At 37.3% G+C, this 19,381-nt stretch overlaps 2 protein-coding genes across 5 annotated transcripts; one reads left to right on the forward strand and one right to left on the reverse strand.

Moving 5' to 3' along the window:
• Positions 1-4,652: 4,652 nt before the first annotated feature.
• Positions 4,653-13,704, forward strand: LOC306870395 (mothers against decapentaplegic homolog 4-like). 3 transcript variants are annotated; one of them, XM_079417633.1, is made up of 11 exons: positions 4,654-4,702; positions 5,189-5,537; positions 6,345-6,519; positions 6,613-6,642; positions 7,388-7,579; positions 7,753-7,857; positions 7,930-7,980; positions 8,509-8,692; positions 9,574-9,742; positions 10,201-10,339; positions 11,223-13,695. In XM_079417633.1, exons 2-11 carry the CDS (start codon positions 5,298-5,300, stop codon positions 11,432-11,434), a joined length of 1,497 nt encoding a protein of 498 aa, XP_079273759.1. In that variant the 5' UTR covers positions 4,654-4,702; positions 5,189-5,297; the 3' UTR covers positions 11,435-13,695. The 3 variants fall into 3 exon arrangements, with proteins under 3 accessions (XP_079273760.1, XP_079273759.1, XP_079273758.1); XM_079417634.1 differs by lacking the exon at positions 7,753-7,857 and having other exon boundaries at positions 4,653-4,702; XM_079417632.1 differs by having other exon boundaries at positions 7,753-7,980; positions 11,223-13,704.
• A 177-nt stretch (positions 13,705-13,881) lies between these two features.
• Positions 13,882-19,252, reverse strand: LOC306870037 (RNA-binding E3 ubiquitin-protein ligase MEX3C-like). Of its 2 annotated transcripts, XR_013784231.1 has the most exons (4): positions 19,179-19,252; positions 18,540-19,051; positions 15,707-17,273; positions 13,889-15,320 (listed from the first exon to the last, which is right to left on the reverse strand). XR_013784231.1 is itself a non-coding variant. In XM_079417070.1 (3 exons), the coding sequence occupies exons 2-3, from the start codon at positions 19,021-19,023 to the stop codon at positions 16,192-16,194; spliced, it is 1,566 nt and encodes a 521-aa protein (XP_079273196.1). In that variant the 5' UTR covers positions 19,024-19,051; positions 19,179-19,252; the 3' UTR covers positions 13,882-16,191. The 2 variants fall into 2 exon arrangements, 1 of the variants encoding a protein (XP_079273196.1); XM_079417070.1 differs by having other exon boundaries at positions 13,882-17,273.
• Between the last annotated feature and the right edge of the window lie 129 nt (positions 19,253-19,381).

The following is a 19,381-nucleotide window of genomic DNA, read 5'->3' on the forward strand; positions in this document are numbered from 1 at the left end:
ATTGTTTTACATACTAGTTACAAATAGTATGCAGTACACTCAGAATATACAATAAAAACAGTGAGTGTGTAGTGTATACTGTGCAGTACGCAGTGAGCATCGAGTTCGTGCCCCGGATGTTGTTTGAGCGCGTCTCAGCTGGTCGACAGCGGCGGTGCCGGTTTATTCTAACAGTGTTTAACGTTATTATTCGTCACATGCAGACAAAACAGCACAATGTCCATGGACATCACGTTCCTCGGGACCGGCTCCGCGTACAAGGATCACAAAAAGCAACAGAAAGGAAAAATTGGTTTTGCCTATGGGAAATATTTTAGGCCCCAATATAACTTAGACCAGGGCTGTCCAAACTCGGTCCTGGAGGGCCGGTGTCCTGCAGACTTTAGCTCCAACACACCTGCATGGACGTTTCTAGTATGCCTAGTAAGAGCTTGATTAGCTGCTTCAGGTGTGTTTAATTGGGGTTGGAGCTAAACTCTGCAGGACACCGGCCCTCCAGGACCGAGTTTGGACACTCCTGACTTAGACCATCAAGGTTTTTTCTTTTCTTTTTATTTCCACCAGTGTGACATTTATTCTAATGACAATTCTGCACCAAGGGGCTGTTTCATAAAACACGCTTAGAAAAGAGAGGATTAAAGTCCAAAACCTGACTTGAAATAACCTAACAAATCAATCGGGACCAAAGCGGTTTCATAAATGATGATTCAAGTTCATGCAATCTGACTAATTCAATCCAGGTTCAGTGAGTCAGGATAATGTGACGTGCAGCCCTTAATGTCAGAATCTGTATGAGAATGAGTTTTATTGACCAGGTATGTTTATACATACGAGGAATTTGTTTTAGTGACAGAAGCTCCACAGAAAGACAGCAACAGGACAGGACACAGATAATAAAAGAATAACAACAAATAGGCAATGTACAAAGCAGCAAAAACACAATATATAATATAGACAACTTTGTATGTACAGGTTTTTATTTATTTGATTATTTAAGGTGTATTCTGTATACCTTTATTTTTGGACTGAATAAAGTCAACTGATTGTATGTGAGAGAGTCAGTGGTAATATCAATGCGTTCCTATTGGTCAGAGTTAGAGGAGCTCAGCTTAGCCGGACAGTTAGCCTGCTCCTGACCAGGTTAGTTTCTCAGCATAAGTCGCCACAGTGACCGAGCGTATGGTAATTTTGCTTTCAGAAACCAAATTAAGAGAAAATAAGTCAGAATTACTGAAATAAGCCTGGCTTATTTGGTAAACTAGTTTTATGAAACAGCCCCCAAATCTCTCATTACTGTAAAGATAGATAGATAAATAAATAAATATTACTATAATAATAGATGAAAATAATTAAAATTAAATTGCATTTTCACTAATGCAATAAAACTTTCTTTAATATATATTGATAATATATTTTTTACTATCTTTTAATTTGTTATAGAAAAGCATTTGAACATTTGTACTGATTTCTTTCATTTAAGCTTCTGTAAAAAATATTGTAATGTTTTAAATGATTCAAATTTCAGTTTATGCTTATGAAAAATATGAAACAGATTTTGAAATGTATTCTGATATGAATATCTATAATGTAACAGTTTTTAAAATCAGAGTACAAAAGAAAAGTTCAACCTTGGTTTCATCAGATCATAACACATTTTCCCACATGCTTTTGGGAGACTTATAATGTGTTTTTGCAAAATCTAGCGAGGCTTGGATGTTTTTCTTGCCACCCCACCCCAAAGCCCAGACATATGAAGAATATGGGAGATTGTTGTCATGTACTACACAGCCAGTGCTTGCCAGAAATTCCTGCAGCTCCTTTAATGTTGCTGTGGGCCTCTTGGCAGCCTCCCTGACCAGTTTTCTTCTCATCTTATCATCAATTTTGGAGGGACATCCAGTGCTTGGTAATGTCACTGTTGCACCATATTTTCTCCACTTGATGACTGCTTCACTGTGTTCCATGGTATGTCTAATGCCTTGGAAATTATTTTGTTCCCTTCTCCTGACTGATACCTTTCAACAATGAGATCCCTCTGATGCTTTGGAAGCTCTCTGCGGACCATGGCTTTTGCTGTAAGATGCGACTAAGAAAATGTCAGGAAAAGCCTACTAGAACAGCTAAACTTATTTGGGTTTAACCAGAGGCACTTTAAATGATGGCAGGTGTGTACTGATTATTTTTTAATGTATTTAATTTTGGTAAGTCTTCCTTGATTATATTCCTTGATCATATTTTATTGCAGTTTCCTGCTTTAAGTGCAGGAAGTACAGTACATTATTGGACCTTTTTTTAAGTTTCTTCTGGAAAAAAAATAGTGTGCATATATATATACATATAAATCAAAATCAGTTTTTATTTATCAGTTTGTAAAAAAATCATATAAATATACAATTTCTCCTTATATGCAAATTTTTTTTTGCATATAATTTATTGAAGTATTGTTATTAAGGCTGATAAATCTTATTATTCTTGAATTTATATATTTTAATAATTTAAAAAAAATCTAAAGCAAACAATAAAAGCCTTATATAGATTTTAATTGCTCTTTTATACTTTTTCAATTCTTATTACTCAGCATGAAAATAGCCAATGAAGCCAATGGTGTTAAAACACCAACCAACCAATTATATGCTACATCTGCTAAACACTGGTTCTGCAGTCAGCGCTACAAACCCCAAACACTGCAGCGGGATGGAGACGACGACGTGACCCAGCTTAAGAGACAGGCTGAGCTCGTGCTACAGGGGTCGGGGACGGAGGTCATCCTCGCTGAAGACTTTCTCACGCTGCCTATTGCACTCAAGAAGAATATGACACATTAGTACCTTATGTATGGATACATTTTTTATTGTATTTTAATACAAGGAAATGTTTTAATAAAGTCTGCCATTTTTACCATTTTCTTGAGTGTTATTTATTCAGAGCTGAGTTTTTGAGTAAATGTGTATTGAGTGAGTGGTGTGTGTTAAATGTATACGCCTCTCTGTTGGACATCCATGAACAGGCAAGATTTTAACTTGTTTATTAATTGTCAGTCATTTTATTTTCATAAACCGAGGCCGCTGGACGAGTGGACTGAGGTTGGTATAGTCTTTATGCATCTAATTTGTCCAATGACATGAAAATAAACCATTTCAGTGTCGTGTGAGTATGATGATGATGCTTTAACCCTACAAAACCTATTGTTTCAGACCTCTAAATTATCAGCATGATCAAAGCCTTCCTTAAAAACCTGTTGCACTCAATCTACTACATGCCTTCTGTCGTCTGAATCATAGTATAGGCTTTTCAGCAAGTAAAAGTCTGCTAAATTACTAAAAGTAAAAGGCCATTTAGTATAATTGTAAAAATGTCCATCTTCAGCTCATCATTGCATTATATGTTTTTATCATAAAACTAAGCATTTAAATATCATCTTGTTGAGACATTATTGGAAGATATAGAGATGACTGATTTAAATGCATTTTTTGTAATTAGTCTGCTATACTGTTATAAAGATCTCAATGATTTACATTACATGCTATCAGAATTTCATCTTAGCTGCATAAAAACCATGAAATTATGTATTTTTTGTTCTGAATGAGATAGTTTTTTTTCCCAACCTAGATTATACTATAAGGGCCTATAAATGCATATAAAACACATATTCAAATTTTTATTTAACTGTGCAAAAGCTGGTCCTGTTTTCCTCATTATTTCATATGTCAGGCTTTACAAGGTTAATGGTAAGTAAAGCGTATATAATTTCTGTCATTAGCTGCACCAAAGAAGATTACATAATTTGTTTTGAATCATGTTTCAGACACTTCTTCATCTCTCAGACAGGTTTCACACTTGATCCATGTCACGTCAGGCTCAGATGAATCATTCAAACAGATCTGCAGGCTTTATTTGATGTTGCTAATGGTGTAGAAATCACAAGCTTTTCACATCTATGTAGAAAGATGCACCTTTAGATTCTGCCTGTCATACAGGTTTAAAGATGTGTCAAGACAACAGATTAAAAGAAATCCTAGTCTAGGGCCCGGTTTCACAGACAGGGTTTAGACTAAATCAGGATTAGGCCATAGTTCAATTAGGACATTATAAACGTGCATAGAAAAATACATTACTGCTGTGCTTTTAGAGACCAAACAAAGGCACTGATATATTTTAAGATCAGTCAGTGCAAGTTTATTCAGTTAAAACAGCTAAAATTTACATTTTAGTCAAGGACTAGGATTAAGCCTTGTTTGTGAAACTGGGGGTAAAAGTGTCAAATCTTGAATTATGTTCAGAAATGTACTGTATCTACTATATACTGCCAACTATTTCTTTTAAAATTATGTGAAACAATATGCTATATGATAAAAGCTTCAAACAGTTCTGTGCCACATCGTGCAAATTGCTGCAGGTATTGTTTCCAACTCATTCATCAAAATGGAAATAAATTCAAACGCACTGCATTGTGGGCTACACTATTATAATATATAATTATATATAATATAGCAAGTCTTCCAGGAATTCTATGCATGCAGGCAATTTGCATACTGTGTGTACAGTATACTGCAGCTGTTTCTCGTTCTAGTATATAACACACATTAGCCTATGATTGGCCTTTATCTGTCACCAGCTGTTTGACTCTGGTAGCTCTGTGGGGGCGGGGCCTATTTACGCTCGTTTACGTAGAGACGGTCTCCGTGCCTTGACGCCATGAATCGTAAGTGTTTGTATTTTCTCTTTTTATGTTGAATTCCTGCCTCATATCGTACTCTAGCAATAATGTAGTTACTTTATATGTCCGTTCCCCACACATTTAAGGAGTATCTGTTAGCTCGTTAGCCTCATCAGTTGTATTGTATTTATTATTGTTCACATATTTGACTGCTGTAATAATTAAGTGGTTTTGAGTTTATAATTTGTTCAGTATGAATTCATTGGCATGGCATGTGTTTCCATCATCACTGTTTTAAATATAAATTAAACTGATTAACCAATAACTGTGTGCAAATCAATTTATAGCATCAGTTGTACGTTTCATTAAGTCTTAAACATAATTTACTTCACTGTATTTGTTTTATGCATACCTCTTTATTTGCACAGTAAAAAAAAAGAATGTGTATTAAGTCTTGCTTACAGTCTCTCTCTGTGTGTGTGTGTGTGTGTGTGTGTGTGTGTGTGTGTGTGTGTGTGTGTGTGTGTTTAGGCTGGTGTGGACCACGTCTGGACATCAGGGTGTGAAGACAGACGCTCGGGAGGTTTGAAGGACGTTGGTTTGTTTATTCTCACCGGTGGTCGAGTGTTATTCCAGCAGCATGTCCGTCTCCAGCACACCCACCAGTAGTGATGCCTGTCTGAGCATCGTCCACAGTCTCATGTGCCATCGACAGGGAGGAGAGAGCGAGTCTTTCTCCAAACGAGCGATAGAGAGCTTGGTGAAGAAGCTGAAAGAGAAAAGGGATGAGTTAGACTCTCTGATCACTGCCATCACTACGAACGGAGCTCATCCAAGTAAATGTGTGACTATACAACGCTCGCTAGACGGTAGACTGCAGGTCTGTTTGACTATAAAATTCCACTATTCTTCAAGAAACAGTTAGCCTAAAAATGAAAATATGCTTAAAATGTACTCTCCCTCAGGCCATTCAAGATGTAGATGAGTTTCTTCATCAGAGATTTGGTGAAATTTAGCATTCCGTCCGTCACTTGCTCAGCAATGGATGCTCTGCAGTGAATGGGTGCCGTCAGAATGAGAGTCCAAACAGCTGATAAAAACATATAAACTCCAGTCCATCAGTTAATGTTTTGTGAAGCCAAAAGCTGTTGCTTCTGGCTAAAATACAAGTCCATAAATCCATAATAACACTTCTTTCCCCCCCAAAACTGTTTTGGACTGTGTTCACTTGTTCTGATGCAGGCGAGATGACTTTTTCACTGGAGAAATCAATTATTATGGACTTGTATTTTAGCTGGGTGCAACAATTTGAAGTTAAAAATGTCTTAATGTTGGATTTGTTTCTTACAATCACAGAGTTTTTCTCTCCATGAGATATTAACTGATGGACTGGAGTGGTGTGGATTATTGTGATGTTTTTTATCAGCTGTTTGGACTCTCATTCTGACGGCACCCATTCACTGCTGGTGAGTTCATTGGTGAGCAAGTGATTTCTCCAAATCTGTTCTGATGGAGAAACAAACTCATCTACATCTTAGATGGCCTGAGAGTGAGTATTTTCAGCAGATTTTCATTTTTGGGTCACTGAACTATTCTTAGGATGTTGGAAATGGGAACTGTCCTGTATCTTAACTTCTGTAACCACAGTTCAGCTGTGATGTGTGAATGCATTTTATTTGTTCCTCAGGTGGCCGGTCGTAAAGGATTTCCTCATGTCATATACACACGGCTGTGGCGATGGCCGGACCTGCACAAGAACGAGCTGAAACATGTGAAATACTGCCAGTTTGCCTTTGACCTGAAATGCGACAGCGTGTGTGTGAACCCTTACCACTACGATAGGGTCGTGTCTCCAAGCATCGGTGAGTTGCTTTCTGGTGTCTTGCTGTGATTTGAAACTTTCTTATTATGTAGAATAATTCTTATTTACAAGATCTCTCTCTTTCCATTTTCAGATCTGTCTATTCTGACTCTGGGCGGCCCAGGTGAGGGCGCTCTTAATTTATTTTGTATTTTTTTGTATTTATTTTCAATACTTATATTTACATATTGTTATATTACATAATTGTTTTTATTGTATAAATTGTAAAAAAATTTGAATACCATTCAGAAGTTTGGGGTCAATTAGCTATAATGACATTTTATAATATTCCAAAAAAAAAAAAAAGTCTATTTCAAAAGATGCTATTCTTTTGAACTTTCTAGAAAAAAAGAATTCTGAAAAAAAGAATCATGGTTTATTTTCAAATGAGAAACAGTTTAAAAGAATACTATACTATAAAACATTTTAAAAATATATTTTTTACATTATAGTATATAATAAAAAAGCATAACTGTTTTCAACTGACAATACATGTTTCTTGAGCAGCAATATATTAGAATGATTTCTGAAGGATCATGTGACACTGAAGACTGAAAATTCAGCTTTGCATCACAGAAGTAAATAGCATTTTAAAATATATTCAACTATAAAACTTTAATAATATTTCACAATATTACAGTTTTTACTGTATATTTGGTCAAATAAATGCAGCCTTGGTGAGCAGAAGTGACTCTCTCCCGTATCACACTTTGACGTAGTAAAAAAAAGTAAATTCAAATCAATATTTCATGTCTTTTTATTTGGTGATTAGCTGTGAAATAAGCAGGATAATATACAGTCTGTTTCCTAGGGGAATTTATTTTGCTATAATGATCATGTGATAAGTGATTTTGCGCGTGTATGTGTAGGTCCGAGTGTAGATCCCCTGGTGAAGGATGAGTTCGATGCTCAGCCGTCTCATTCTGCTGCTGATGGAGGTCTCAGTATTCAAACCATCCAGCACACTGCCTCTTCCTCCGCCCCGCCTGATGCTTTCAACAGCCCCGCCCTCCTGCTGCCAGCTGACCCCGCAAGCTCCGCCTCCACTTCCACATTCACCAGTATGGCTGCCGGGCCGACCATTATTTCATGCTTTTGTACAGCCAGCAAATGTTTACATGTCATGCACCACTTCATACATCTTATAGCAATAAATCGTTAAATGTTCCTGGTTACTGATGCTCTGATATAGATGATATAGCTCTACGAGTGTCCACATGTTTTCCTCCATTAGATGCCCCCAGCTCATGGCCCAGAGGAAGCAGTTTTCCTCCCAGCATCCCTCATCAGAACGGCCACCTGCAGCACCACACTCCTCTTCCTCACACGGGCCAGTACTGTGAGTCACTAGAACCACCCCTAACTGTTTTACTCTCATCATTAAATGTTTCTCTTTGTCTGTCTTGGTCAGGGTCAGTCCATAATGAGCTGGCGTTCCAGCCGCCCATATCCACCCATCCAGGTGAGGAATAAAACACACTGGAGATACTATAGTATGTGAAATAAAAATGAAGGCCCGTTCACATCAAGAACAATAGCTAACACCAACGCATGATAACATTGTTTATTATAAGCACATGCTGTAGTTTTGTTGTCTACTGCTTGAAATGCTCAAGCTCTTTAAAATAATCATACATTATTCCTGGTTACTTTTGTATCTATAGTAGGCAGTATGCATGAATAGAAAGTATATATCTGTATAGGCTCTTTGGGCTAATATTACCCACAACCCTTTGCAGAACAGATGAGGTTCAGTCCATCACCTATTGCAGTATTAATATCATAATGCGTCTTTAAATGCAGCAGTGTACAGTATGTTCTTTCCCATCATCAGTGAAGTACATGCGTATAGTGCATCGAAGAAGGAATCAAATATTAATGCAGCTTTAGTTTAACATTTTAAATATGCATATTTCAGAATTCATATTAAAATCCTATGATGTAAGTATTAAATGTACTAATTGCTTTGTAACTGTGCTCTTTCTCTCAGCTCCAGATTACTGGTGCTCGATTGCGTACTTTGAGATGGACATTCAGGTGGGTGAGATGTTTAAGGTGCCGTCTAACCGTCCCGTCGTAACGGTGGACGGTTATGTTGACCCGTCGGGTGGAGACCGCTTCTGCCTCGGCCAGCTGAGTAACGTACATCGCACAGCGGCCATCGAGAGAGCCAGGTATTATAATTATAAAATCACCGCTAACCCTTATCAGTGCTGTTTTAGTGTTACTATGATATTTTTATTCATATTGTGAATTCATTTTTGTTGCATTTTCAGTTTTAAAGGTTTTAGTAATTTTGATTTTGCCATTTTTATGTTATGTTTTTTCATTTTAGTTTGAGTTATTTTAGTAAATCAAGTTAAACTAAATGAAATGCAAGATAAGAATTAGTCTGTCCCAGACGGGGTTATTATCGTTAAAAGAAACACAAACTATTAAAAGATTTTTGCTATTTGAAGTAAAGCTGAAATATGATAATATATAAATAATCTTTAACAAGTTGTCCTTATCGGTGTTATTTCAGTATCACTGAGATTGTATTATAGTTTTTATTCATATTTCAAATTAGATTTTTTAATATTGTATGTTCTCATTGTAATTTTAAAGTTTTAGTCATTTTGTGGTGTGTTTTTGTAGTTTTTATTACTTTTTTCATTGTCTTTTTATGTTTTATTATATTTCAGTTAAAGATTATTTTATTTCCAGTAACACAGATTATTTAGTATATTAATAAAAGGTCATATTTTTTATGGTTTTAATTCTAGAAAACTGGTCCTTTATGAAGTGTTATTAAAATGTAAACAATTAACAATAAATTTTAAATAATATTGTTTGTTTATAATCAGAATATTAGTCATATTAAATCATTAATAATAAATCATGTTTGTTTACAATCAAAATGAATCTATTTTTGTTTAGTTTTATTTAGTGTAATAACCCTGGTCATTAAGAAATGTAACCAACAGCGTTGAATGACTTTCTCCTCCACACCTACCCACAATTCTCCCTTCTGAGCTGCGCACAAGTAAAGCTCTCTGTGTTTTCTGTCCTGCAGGCTTCACATCGGTAAAGGTGTTCAGCTGGAGTGTAAAGGCGAGGGGGACGTGTGGGTGCGCTGTCTCAGTGACCACGCTGTGTTTGTCCAGAGCTATTATCTGGACCGCGAGGCCGGACGAGCTCCGGGTGATGCCGTCCACAAGATTTACCCCAGTGCCTACATCAAGGTAACACAAGCGCTGACCTCCATCACCCACTCCACCTGCTTATTTACAGTATACTGAAATCTTCACCAAGAAACAAAAGTATCTACTTGGACATTATAATAGTGATATTCTTTTGAAGCATAGAAATGTTTATATTTTTAAGTTGTTAAACTACAATCAAGCAAATTGAAAATAGACTGCTAACCCACCAAACGAATATTTGAATATTCTGGTCCAGCCCTAAACTCGTTTATGCTTGTCATGTACTACATTTAAGATGTTGAAGTATCTTGTTGTAGTATTTTTGCTGTTTCAGGGCAGTGTAACGAGTCTGCATCTTAATGACCTTTACATGGCTTTAACTAACACAAAGTGTGGCAGCAGGATTGCCACATTCAACATATGTCTTCAAAGCATCTTTATCACTACTGAATATCAAAGCCGTGAGGCTGCATGAGGTCTGTGTTTTGTGTCTGCAGGTGTTTGATCTGCGTCAGTGTCATCGGCAGATGCAGCAGCAGGCGGCGACGGCTCAGGCTGCGGTGGCTGCGCAGGCGGCTGCGGTGGCAGGAAACATCCCAGGCCTGGGTTCAGTGGGAGGCATCGCCCCTGCTATCAGTCAGTCTTACTAACGGTCATTTGTACATGTATAGATCCATATTACATCAGGTTTCTGCCAATATGGGAATAATGCATGAACTTTTTTTTTTTTTTTTTTTTTTTTTAATGGTGGAACCAAATGATTTTTTTTGGCATTAGGTTCCATTACTGTATTTATTTATTTGTTCAAAACTGGAACTAAAAGATTTATGACATTCAGTTCTGTTAACTTTTTTTTTTTTTATACTGGAACCAAGGGATTCATGATGTTTGGATCCTGTAATGGTTCTTTGTTAAAAAAAAAGAAATAACAAAAATAAACTGCTAAAATACTGGAACCATATGATTTTCAGGATGTTTTGGACCCTATAAGGATTTTTTATTTAAAAAAAATTATACTGGAACCAAATGATTTCCATTTTCCATTAATGGTTCTTTAAAAAAAATACTGGAACCGAATGATGCTATAATGATTCTTTATTTAATATTTTTTTTATTTTCATGACAATCAGGTCCTATAATTGTTCTTTAAAACCAAATGATTTTCATGGTGTTCCTGTTAATCGTTCTGTAACAACAGAAACGAACAACACTGAAACTATGAATGATTTTCATGACATTCAGTTCTAATAACTTGTTTTTAAAAATTATTAATAGAAACAAATAATTTGATGACATTCATTTTTGTTAACAGTTCTTTAAAAAAAATCTAAATACTGGAACCAACTTTTTTCATAACGTTAATGTTGTTGTTGTTTTTTTAATTGGCACCATATAATTTTATTGGCGTTCAGTTCTGTTAATGGTTCTTGACCATCTTCATTCTCCCGTCGATGCAGTGTACTAAAATACTCTGGCAGTGTTTCCTGGGTGTAGTAATGATCCCTCCGCCTGTCCTCAGGTCTGTCTGCCGCGGCAGGCATCGGTGTGGACGACCTGCGGCGTCTCTGCATTCTGCGCATGAGTTTCGTGAAGGGCTGGGGTCCCGATTACCCTCGCCAGAGCATCAAGGAGACCCCGTGCTGGATCGAAATTCATTTGCACCGTGCCCTGCAGCTCTTGGACGAGGTTCTGCACACCATGCCTATAGCTGACCCGCAACCTCTGGACTGATGCTCGAACATTTAACCTTCAACCTTATTACAGTGCATATAGCTCAAAATGACTTAGTTGACCTTTGACCTTAGCCACGAACATCAGCAGAGTCTTCACTGATTGTTACGCCGTCTGGCAAAACGTTGAAAACCAGCAATACTACAAAACAACACTAACTCTGATCGATCCAACAGGACTGTTCATCAAAACGCAGTAAAATCACCCTTTTTTTTTGAGACCTTCACTTTTGAATTTCAAACAGGAAATGGTTGGAGTGGAAATGTGTAGTGACTTCATATTGCATTTAACCCAGTGTCAGTCAGATGTGTACAGTGGCCACATACACACTGCAGTGAGAAGCGGATGTTTGATGTTCTGTGCACATGATCGTTCACATAAAGATGAACCTTGTGCAAATCATCTGAAAAAATCAAATGCAATAGTTTTGATTAATTTACTAAGAAATGTATCTTTCATTGTAGTTCGTAAAAGCATTTTCTTGTAAAATATGGCATTGAATTAAAAGGTTTTATGAATTCTGTAGACAAACATTCCTGGCGTAAATTGTTGCATTCATTAACGATTATGTAAATAAAATATGTAAATAATTGCATTGAATTGAATGCAGGTAATTTAGGTAACAATGGTTTAATTGCTTCTGGATTATGTAATTTGCATTGATTTGAACGCACCAATTAACGCAATCCAGAAATTGCAAAACCATTCTTTTTGTACAATACTGTTCAAAAGATTTGTTTCTTGAGCAGCAAATCGGCATAAGAATGATTTCTGAAGGATCATGTGACACTGAAGACTGGAGTAATGATGCTGAAAATTCAGTTTTACATCACTGGAATAAATTGCATTTTAAAATATATTACAATAGAAAACAGTTATTTTCAATTGTAAAAATATTTCAGAAAAATACTATTTTTAATCAAATAAATACAGCCTACATAAGACTTCTTTCAAAAACATAAAAAATGTTACTGATCTAAAACTTGAATGGTAGTGTAAATTATTTAATTTAATGCAACAATTTACATCATTTTATGAAACAGAAACCATCACAAAACAAGCTAAATATTTACACAAATGAAATATTAATATAATTTGCATTGATATGAATGTAGGCATGTGGGACAGTAACTTATGGGGTTCACTTCTGCAAGAAAACACTATTGTCACTTCCAAATCGTTACAATGAGTATGTGGCCAGAATATTGTCCTTTTTGTGTGTTAATTTATTTTATAATTTTTTTACTATTAGAAGACAGATTTCTTGGAGATGGAGCCAAATGCATTTTGTCTTTGATATAAAACTAGGCTAAACCTCCGTTTAGCCTGGGTGGGTTAGATACGGTTAATACAGATTATTTCACTGTACTAACCAGTTTTGTCCTCTCAGTGATGTGCATTTTTGAGCAACCTGTGATAAAGAGTTGGCGACAGGATTGATTATGAAGGTGTGTTCAGAATGGCATACTACTGTTTTTGCAGTGTGCGGTATATAGTTCATAGTACAAGTACATACATGATCATATAGCACAATGCATAATGATCAATTAGTTGGATTTTCAGTGTGACTCAACTAGAGTAATAAACACTAAAGAAATGTGAGCCATTCTTGACTCAGTATTTGATCAGTGTCAAAAATGGAAGATATGACATAAAAAATAAATTACAAATACAAATTAAGTGCACTTATTTCCACTGATAACTGGATGCCACTTGAATTAAACATGCAACTTGGCACAAGGTGACAAAATAAACTACTGTTTGAAATGTTTAGCATTGTATGTTACAAACTACTTGACATATTTAAATACCAGTCTGCGTAGTACACTAGTATTCCATTCTGAACACAGCCTGTGTGTCAACCAGAGCTGAAGTGTGTGTGTGTGTGTGTGAATGAGTGACTTGTTGAGCAGGTTGTGCAGGCTGATGGAGATTTTCCAGTGTGTTTCTTCACTTATTAGTGCTTTTCTGTTCACGCTCATCAACAGAAGACTGACTGAAACATACTATTACAGTACTGTATATATCAGAATACAGTAATTATATTTCATGGCTTTCAGTCATTAATGTCATTTAACAATGCAGCTGTTCTTTCTGAAACTATTAAATGTGATGAACTGTTTTTTTTTTTTTTAAATGTTTGGTCATTATATAAAATTGCATCAGTGTTTTTTGTGTAAAAATCGGATGCTGGAAGGATTACCATGAGGCTGAAAATTTACCATGGTACAAAAAGTTTCAATATAATTTATGACTGCAGTATTTTTGCTGAAAATGTGGTTATCATGGCAGTTTTTCATAAGGGAGAACTATACCAAACTTTGTGCTTTTCATGAGATATTTTATTCATAGATTGATTTTTGCAACAACGGTTCAACCGCAGCTTGGGATGCAAAAATATGTACGAGCCCTAGCCGAAGGTAAAACTCAAATCACACAGAGCACATAGGTTTTAAATGAAACAATTTATTAAGGAACTTTTAATATCAGAAAAATAAAAATCTTGATTCTTTTTTTACAGCAAATATATAATATCAGTGCTTTGGCCACAGGACAGTACGGCCATTTATCATAAAATATATTTTAAACTTTAAGAATACAACTTATATGCCTTCATGTCTCTGCATAAACGTATATACATATTAAAAGAACAGTAAAATTATCAAATACAGAAACATTGTTGCAGTGTGATGGTAAAAAAATCCCTCCGATAAACATAATTCCTAGTCATGTTTAACTTGGGACTTTTATTTTGTTCATAACATGGTAGTATGCAGACTATATATAGGATCCTTGGCTTTTTTTGTTGCGGTTTAGGAATCGTTAGATAATAAAACATGCAGGTGTGCTCTTTCCTGCTCTATAGTACCTAACATCAATACTCTACAAGCTAATACTTACAGCAGCCAACTGCTCGCCAGATAGTCTTAATATATATCTTAAATCTTATTTATATATATTTGAATATGAAATATAAACTACAGAAATACTACAAAATTGTTAAAAAAACAAAACAAAACCTTTCAAGGCTAATCTTGAGAGGTTATGGATCTCTGATGCCTTAGTTTCTCTGAGTTTAGTTGTGTTTGCAAAAGAAGGCGCAAATAGCCGTGTCAGCCTACACTTTGAGAAGTTTATACCACATTATTTTTGACAAAATCACTCCTCTCAGGTCCTAAATGACCCATTCATCTCGGTACGACACCGTGTGATGTCCTGGCAGGACCCATTCATTTAAGGCAAAGAGAGGAGTCTTTACAAACACATACTGTAATGTAACCTACGAAAAAAGGGCCTCGTTTGTGAAACAGTTCACTCTAGTTAATGTCTCCATCAAAAGCTGTGAATTATACTGGTCAAACATTGGAATATCGCATAAAACACCATGCATTCAAAAGAATCGATTTTTCACTCCTGGAAAAATTAGCAATAAAATAATAAAAAGATGTTTAGGAAAGCTATTATGTGCTGACTTTGTTTATTGCACATCCAGGAATTTATTTGGTCTTTTTTTTCCCATTATAATTAGTGCACATCCTATTCCCAACCAAAAAACTAGACATCTCAATTGAGCGCATACATTTTCTATGTGCATAATTTTTTACTTTAGTGCACATCTTGGCACTTCTACCCAGCTTTGTTTAATACGATATCCCAAATTTTGCATGCAAATATATGGATGGAAACATCTAATTGAATGCGAAACTGATTCGAAACACAAGCAATGTTTAAATTGATCTAAAAACTACCTGCATGTAATTTGACAGTTTAACACAGAAATTTATGCACAAACTGATCATGAGCAATTCATTCACGCAAATTCATTTAGCTCACGTTTAAAGGAATACTTTACATGAAATTGAAAAATTTCTGAAAATTTAGTCACCTTCAGGCCATCCAAGATGTAGATGAGTTTGATTTGTCATCAGAACAGATTTGGAGAAATTAAGCATTACATGACTTGCTCAGCAATGGATGCTCTGCAGTGAATGGGTGCCGTCAGAATGAGAGTCCAAACAGCTGATAAAAACATCACAATAATCCACACAACTCCAGTTCATCAGTTAACATCTTGTGAAGTGAAAAATTGCATGCTTGTAAGAAACGAATTAATCATCAAGACGTTTTAACTTCAAACCGTCTAAAATAAGAGTCCCCTATCCATAATGTCCGCTTTCTCCATTGGTGAGCAAGTGATGTAATGTTAAACTGTCTTCCAAATCTGTTCTGATGAAGAAACAAACTCATCTTGGATGGCCTGAGGGTGAGCACATTTTCAGCAAATTTGAATTTTAGGGTGAACTATTCCTTTCATAACGACATGCAATGCCCTTCAATTTCGTATGGAGTACGAGATGCTCAAAGTGGTCCTTATAGGTGGAGTTCAGGACGGCTCTTAATGATCACATACTGCTCGACTCAAGTGTTGTGAAACAGAAACTAAAGGCCACAGATGCTTTCGCAGCAACATCGCCAATCCACACCACCACCGTCATGGAATCAGGCACATGAAAATGTAAACAAACAAGTCGATACTTTGAAAACAAAACAACAAAAAATGGCAATTTAGCACTGCTAAACCCCAGCGCTGCTCGCGGCAGCTTAACGCAAATCTTTGAGATGAACTCAACTGTGGTTATCAAACAAAAACCTGCATTTCCCAGTTATTTCAACGTAATAAGGAAGAACCATTTCAATGTAAAAAAAAAAAAAAAGAACCCAGTTTACTCCTCCCCATCCCAATTTTTTTCCTTTCTCTATACGTTTTGAAGGATGGAGTTGGAACACTCCAAAGGACAAGCGCCCAGAACAAGCGCCGCCACGTCGTCTCCGCAGCGTATGCACGCAGGAACTTGGCTGTGTTTGGGGTAAGTGCGCAAGTCCGGAGGAGAGCTGGAGCCTGTGCTGTCGCTAGACGGAGAAAACGCGGAACCAAAGGCCGGGAGGCTCTGGGAATTCTCCTGCACCAACCGAATCAGCGGATGATCCTCCGGAAGAGACGGAGACAGACGGGCCAGAATGGACGGAGAGAGCCTCGGCGTAGTTGGCAAACTCGCGCCTCCCCGCTCGAGAGCGCTCCACAATGTCGGATTGGTGGACGGCGCCGTCATCATTAGCCCGTCATATCCCGCAGGATCTTCGGATCCCAAAGCCAACTGGGAATCGCCGAACCAGAACGTGCCTCCGCTGCTGCCGGGACTGAGATCCGCCACTGCGCTGCCTTTCCCGCTGTAGTAGGACTCGCTAGAGTTGCTTCCGAGCGAGCTGGAGCTGTCGTTGCGATAGCCTGCGGCGTTGCTGTGGAAGTTTGAAACGCCGCCGGAGAAGAGCCAGGCTCTGTTGCTGCCCGACTCAAAACCAACGTCGGTGCCGTTGTAGTGGAAATCATCATTGTCCACAGTGGTGTCCACGCTTCCCACGGTGCGCATCGCAATATGAGCCTCAATTTCCTCCCGAGCTCGGTCCACGTTCTCGGGCATCCCGGTCACCTCAAACACCGGTTCTTTGTCACGGCTTGGCGTGACGATGTAGGTGTGGGTTTGCTGCTGGATCCTCTTGATAGTCGCTCCTTTTGGCCCCACCACGAGCCCTACCATTCGATACGGCACCCGAACCTGGATGATGGTCTGTCCCGGATGGCAAGGAATGCTGTTTGTCGGTGCCACTTTGTTCCGAGACGCCCGGATGAGGGAAAAATGCTCAGCGGCAGACAGAATCTCACGCTTGGCCATGATGACGTCCTCCTTCCGGCCGGTCACTACAAACACGGGTTCCTCTCCTCTCACGGGGGTTTTGATGTAAGTGTTGGTCTTTGCTCTCAGAGCTTTGATTTTGCAACCTGAGGAGAACAGAAATACAAAGACAAGTCAACACTTTGCTAGCTTAAGAAGACCTCTATCTATCTATCTATCAATCAGTGACAGACAAGTGAGCTCTTATCAGGAGTAATTAGTGCAGTCCTGGATGCTGATTGGTTAATACTAACAGACTTGATATGGTAACAGGGGTTGTCAGTGTGCTAGTTCACGTGTTAGTATTACACAACTTGTTTTCATCCAGTGCAGTGAAGGAATGTCACGTCATTACAGATAAGTGGGGCAGCTGTAATCTATAGGGTACATGACATATGCAGTTCAATGAGGTCAGTGCAAGCATATATTATTAAAACTATTTTCATTATGAATGTGCTGATATTGAGAAACTGGCCCACACAATTTACAAATAATTATGACTAATGATCAGGCTTATTACTAATATATAAAAAATAAATAAAGTTTTGTCTTTTAACTTGTTTTTTTTAAAGAAATATTTAGAATTTTTTTTATTTCTATTTTGCATTTTGATTTTAATTAAAGTTTTAGTAATTGTTAGTTTTTTGCCAATTTTAGTATTTTTTAAATTTATTTATACATCTATTTTTTGTTTAATGTATGGACTTTTATTTCAGTTTTAATTATTTTAGTATATCTAGTTAATGATTTTAGTTACACTAAAATAAAATGAGAAATGTTGCCAACTGAAATACATGTTTTTTATATTTACTTTTTTTTCAGTTAACGTTTATTTTTGCTCAAGTAATGAAATGGGCTTTTTTATGGTTTTAGTTTCTGTTTGCGTTAACTATAAAAGTTCAAAGTTAATTTGGGTTTTGAAATATATTACAAAAAATGGATATCTTCTTTTTTACTTTTTTAATGTGGAACTTTCTGGTAACTAAACTTGCACTTTAATGAAAAATACAAAATATATTTTTCTAACAGATTATTTTGGTAAAATTATATTAAAGTGTTTATATTAATATGAATATTTTATTAATAATATATATAAAAGGTTATACTACATTGCATTATATTATAATTATTTTGTTTATATATTTTTTTTGTTTGTTTATTTAAAATATAATATGATATAATATAATATATAATCCATGTATTTTTTTTTTTTTAATGAGGTGAGGTTTGTGAGAATATCAGCAGGGCGAGTACAAATATGAATCACTAATCCACCTGGCCTCCTTATTGTTGAACACCGTTGAAAAGTGAGACAAGTTGAGTCACGATTTTAGAAAATCAAACATGACACATTAACAACCAAACAAACCCACCCTGCCGACCAACTATTTCTGCCACATGCTCAGATGTGGGCACCATCACGCACTCTGTTGTGTTAACGCTCTTCCTCCTGGTATTGAGCGCACACCTCTCACCCTCCTGCATCATCATCATCGCCATCATCATGCTCCCCTGAACCTGGTAACCCTGGGACTCGCCCGGCCCGTCCTGGAAGAGCCCACCGGTCCCCAGGGCCTCCATGGCTGTGAGGGCCCGGGCCCTCAGCTGCTCCAGATCAGCATCATGTCTAATGATGTTGTTATTGTTAGTAGTAGTGGTGTTTTCCTCCTCTGATCCAGTTTGGGACAAGGGCTGGAGATCCAAAACCGCACCCAGGACTCCCCGATGAGAAGTATCATGTAGTTCTGATGGACTCTCTTCATCCCGGGGGCTCAGCCCGCTCAGGTTCTGTACTGGTACCGGGAGGTCCGGTTCAGTATCGTCTAACTCCAGGAGTTGAGCCGCGTTACTGGGCATGCTCGACCAACAACGTGTCCTGCTTTCACTGCGGGACACACAGAAACAAACAAAAGTGCCACGACAATGAGTCCTCCGCAGCCCTGTTACTGTATTCAAGTGTACAGCAATAGAACATGCGATTCATAAAGTGTGTTCAGTGCATTTCAACTTACAGCTGGTGTTTTTAGCAGCGGCAGCCGTGGTTCCGTGACCCTGTTCTGCTGGATCTCTTTGTTTACGGTTCTTCGGGGATCCTCGCGGAGGTTGGTGAACAGCCGATCTGCCGCCGCAGCGCCACACACCGGCGCGGAGGAACAGTGTAGTTTTCCTTATAGCAGCCAAAACATTAGTTTATTTGGGCCATAAAACACTTTAG

This window comes from Barbus barbus (genome assembly GCF_936440315.1).
Source record: "Barbus barbus genome assembly, chromosome: 5".
Lineage (NCBI taxonomy): Eukaryota > Metazoa > Chordata > Actinopteri > Cypriniformes > Cyprinidae > Barbus > Barbus barbus.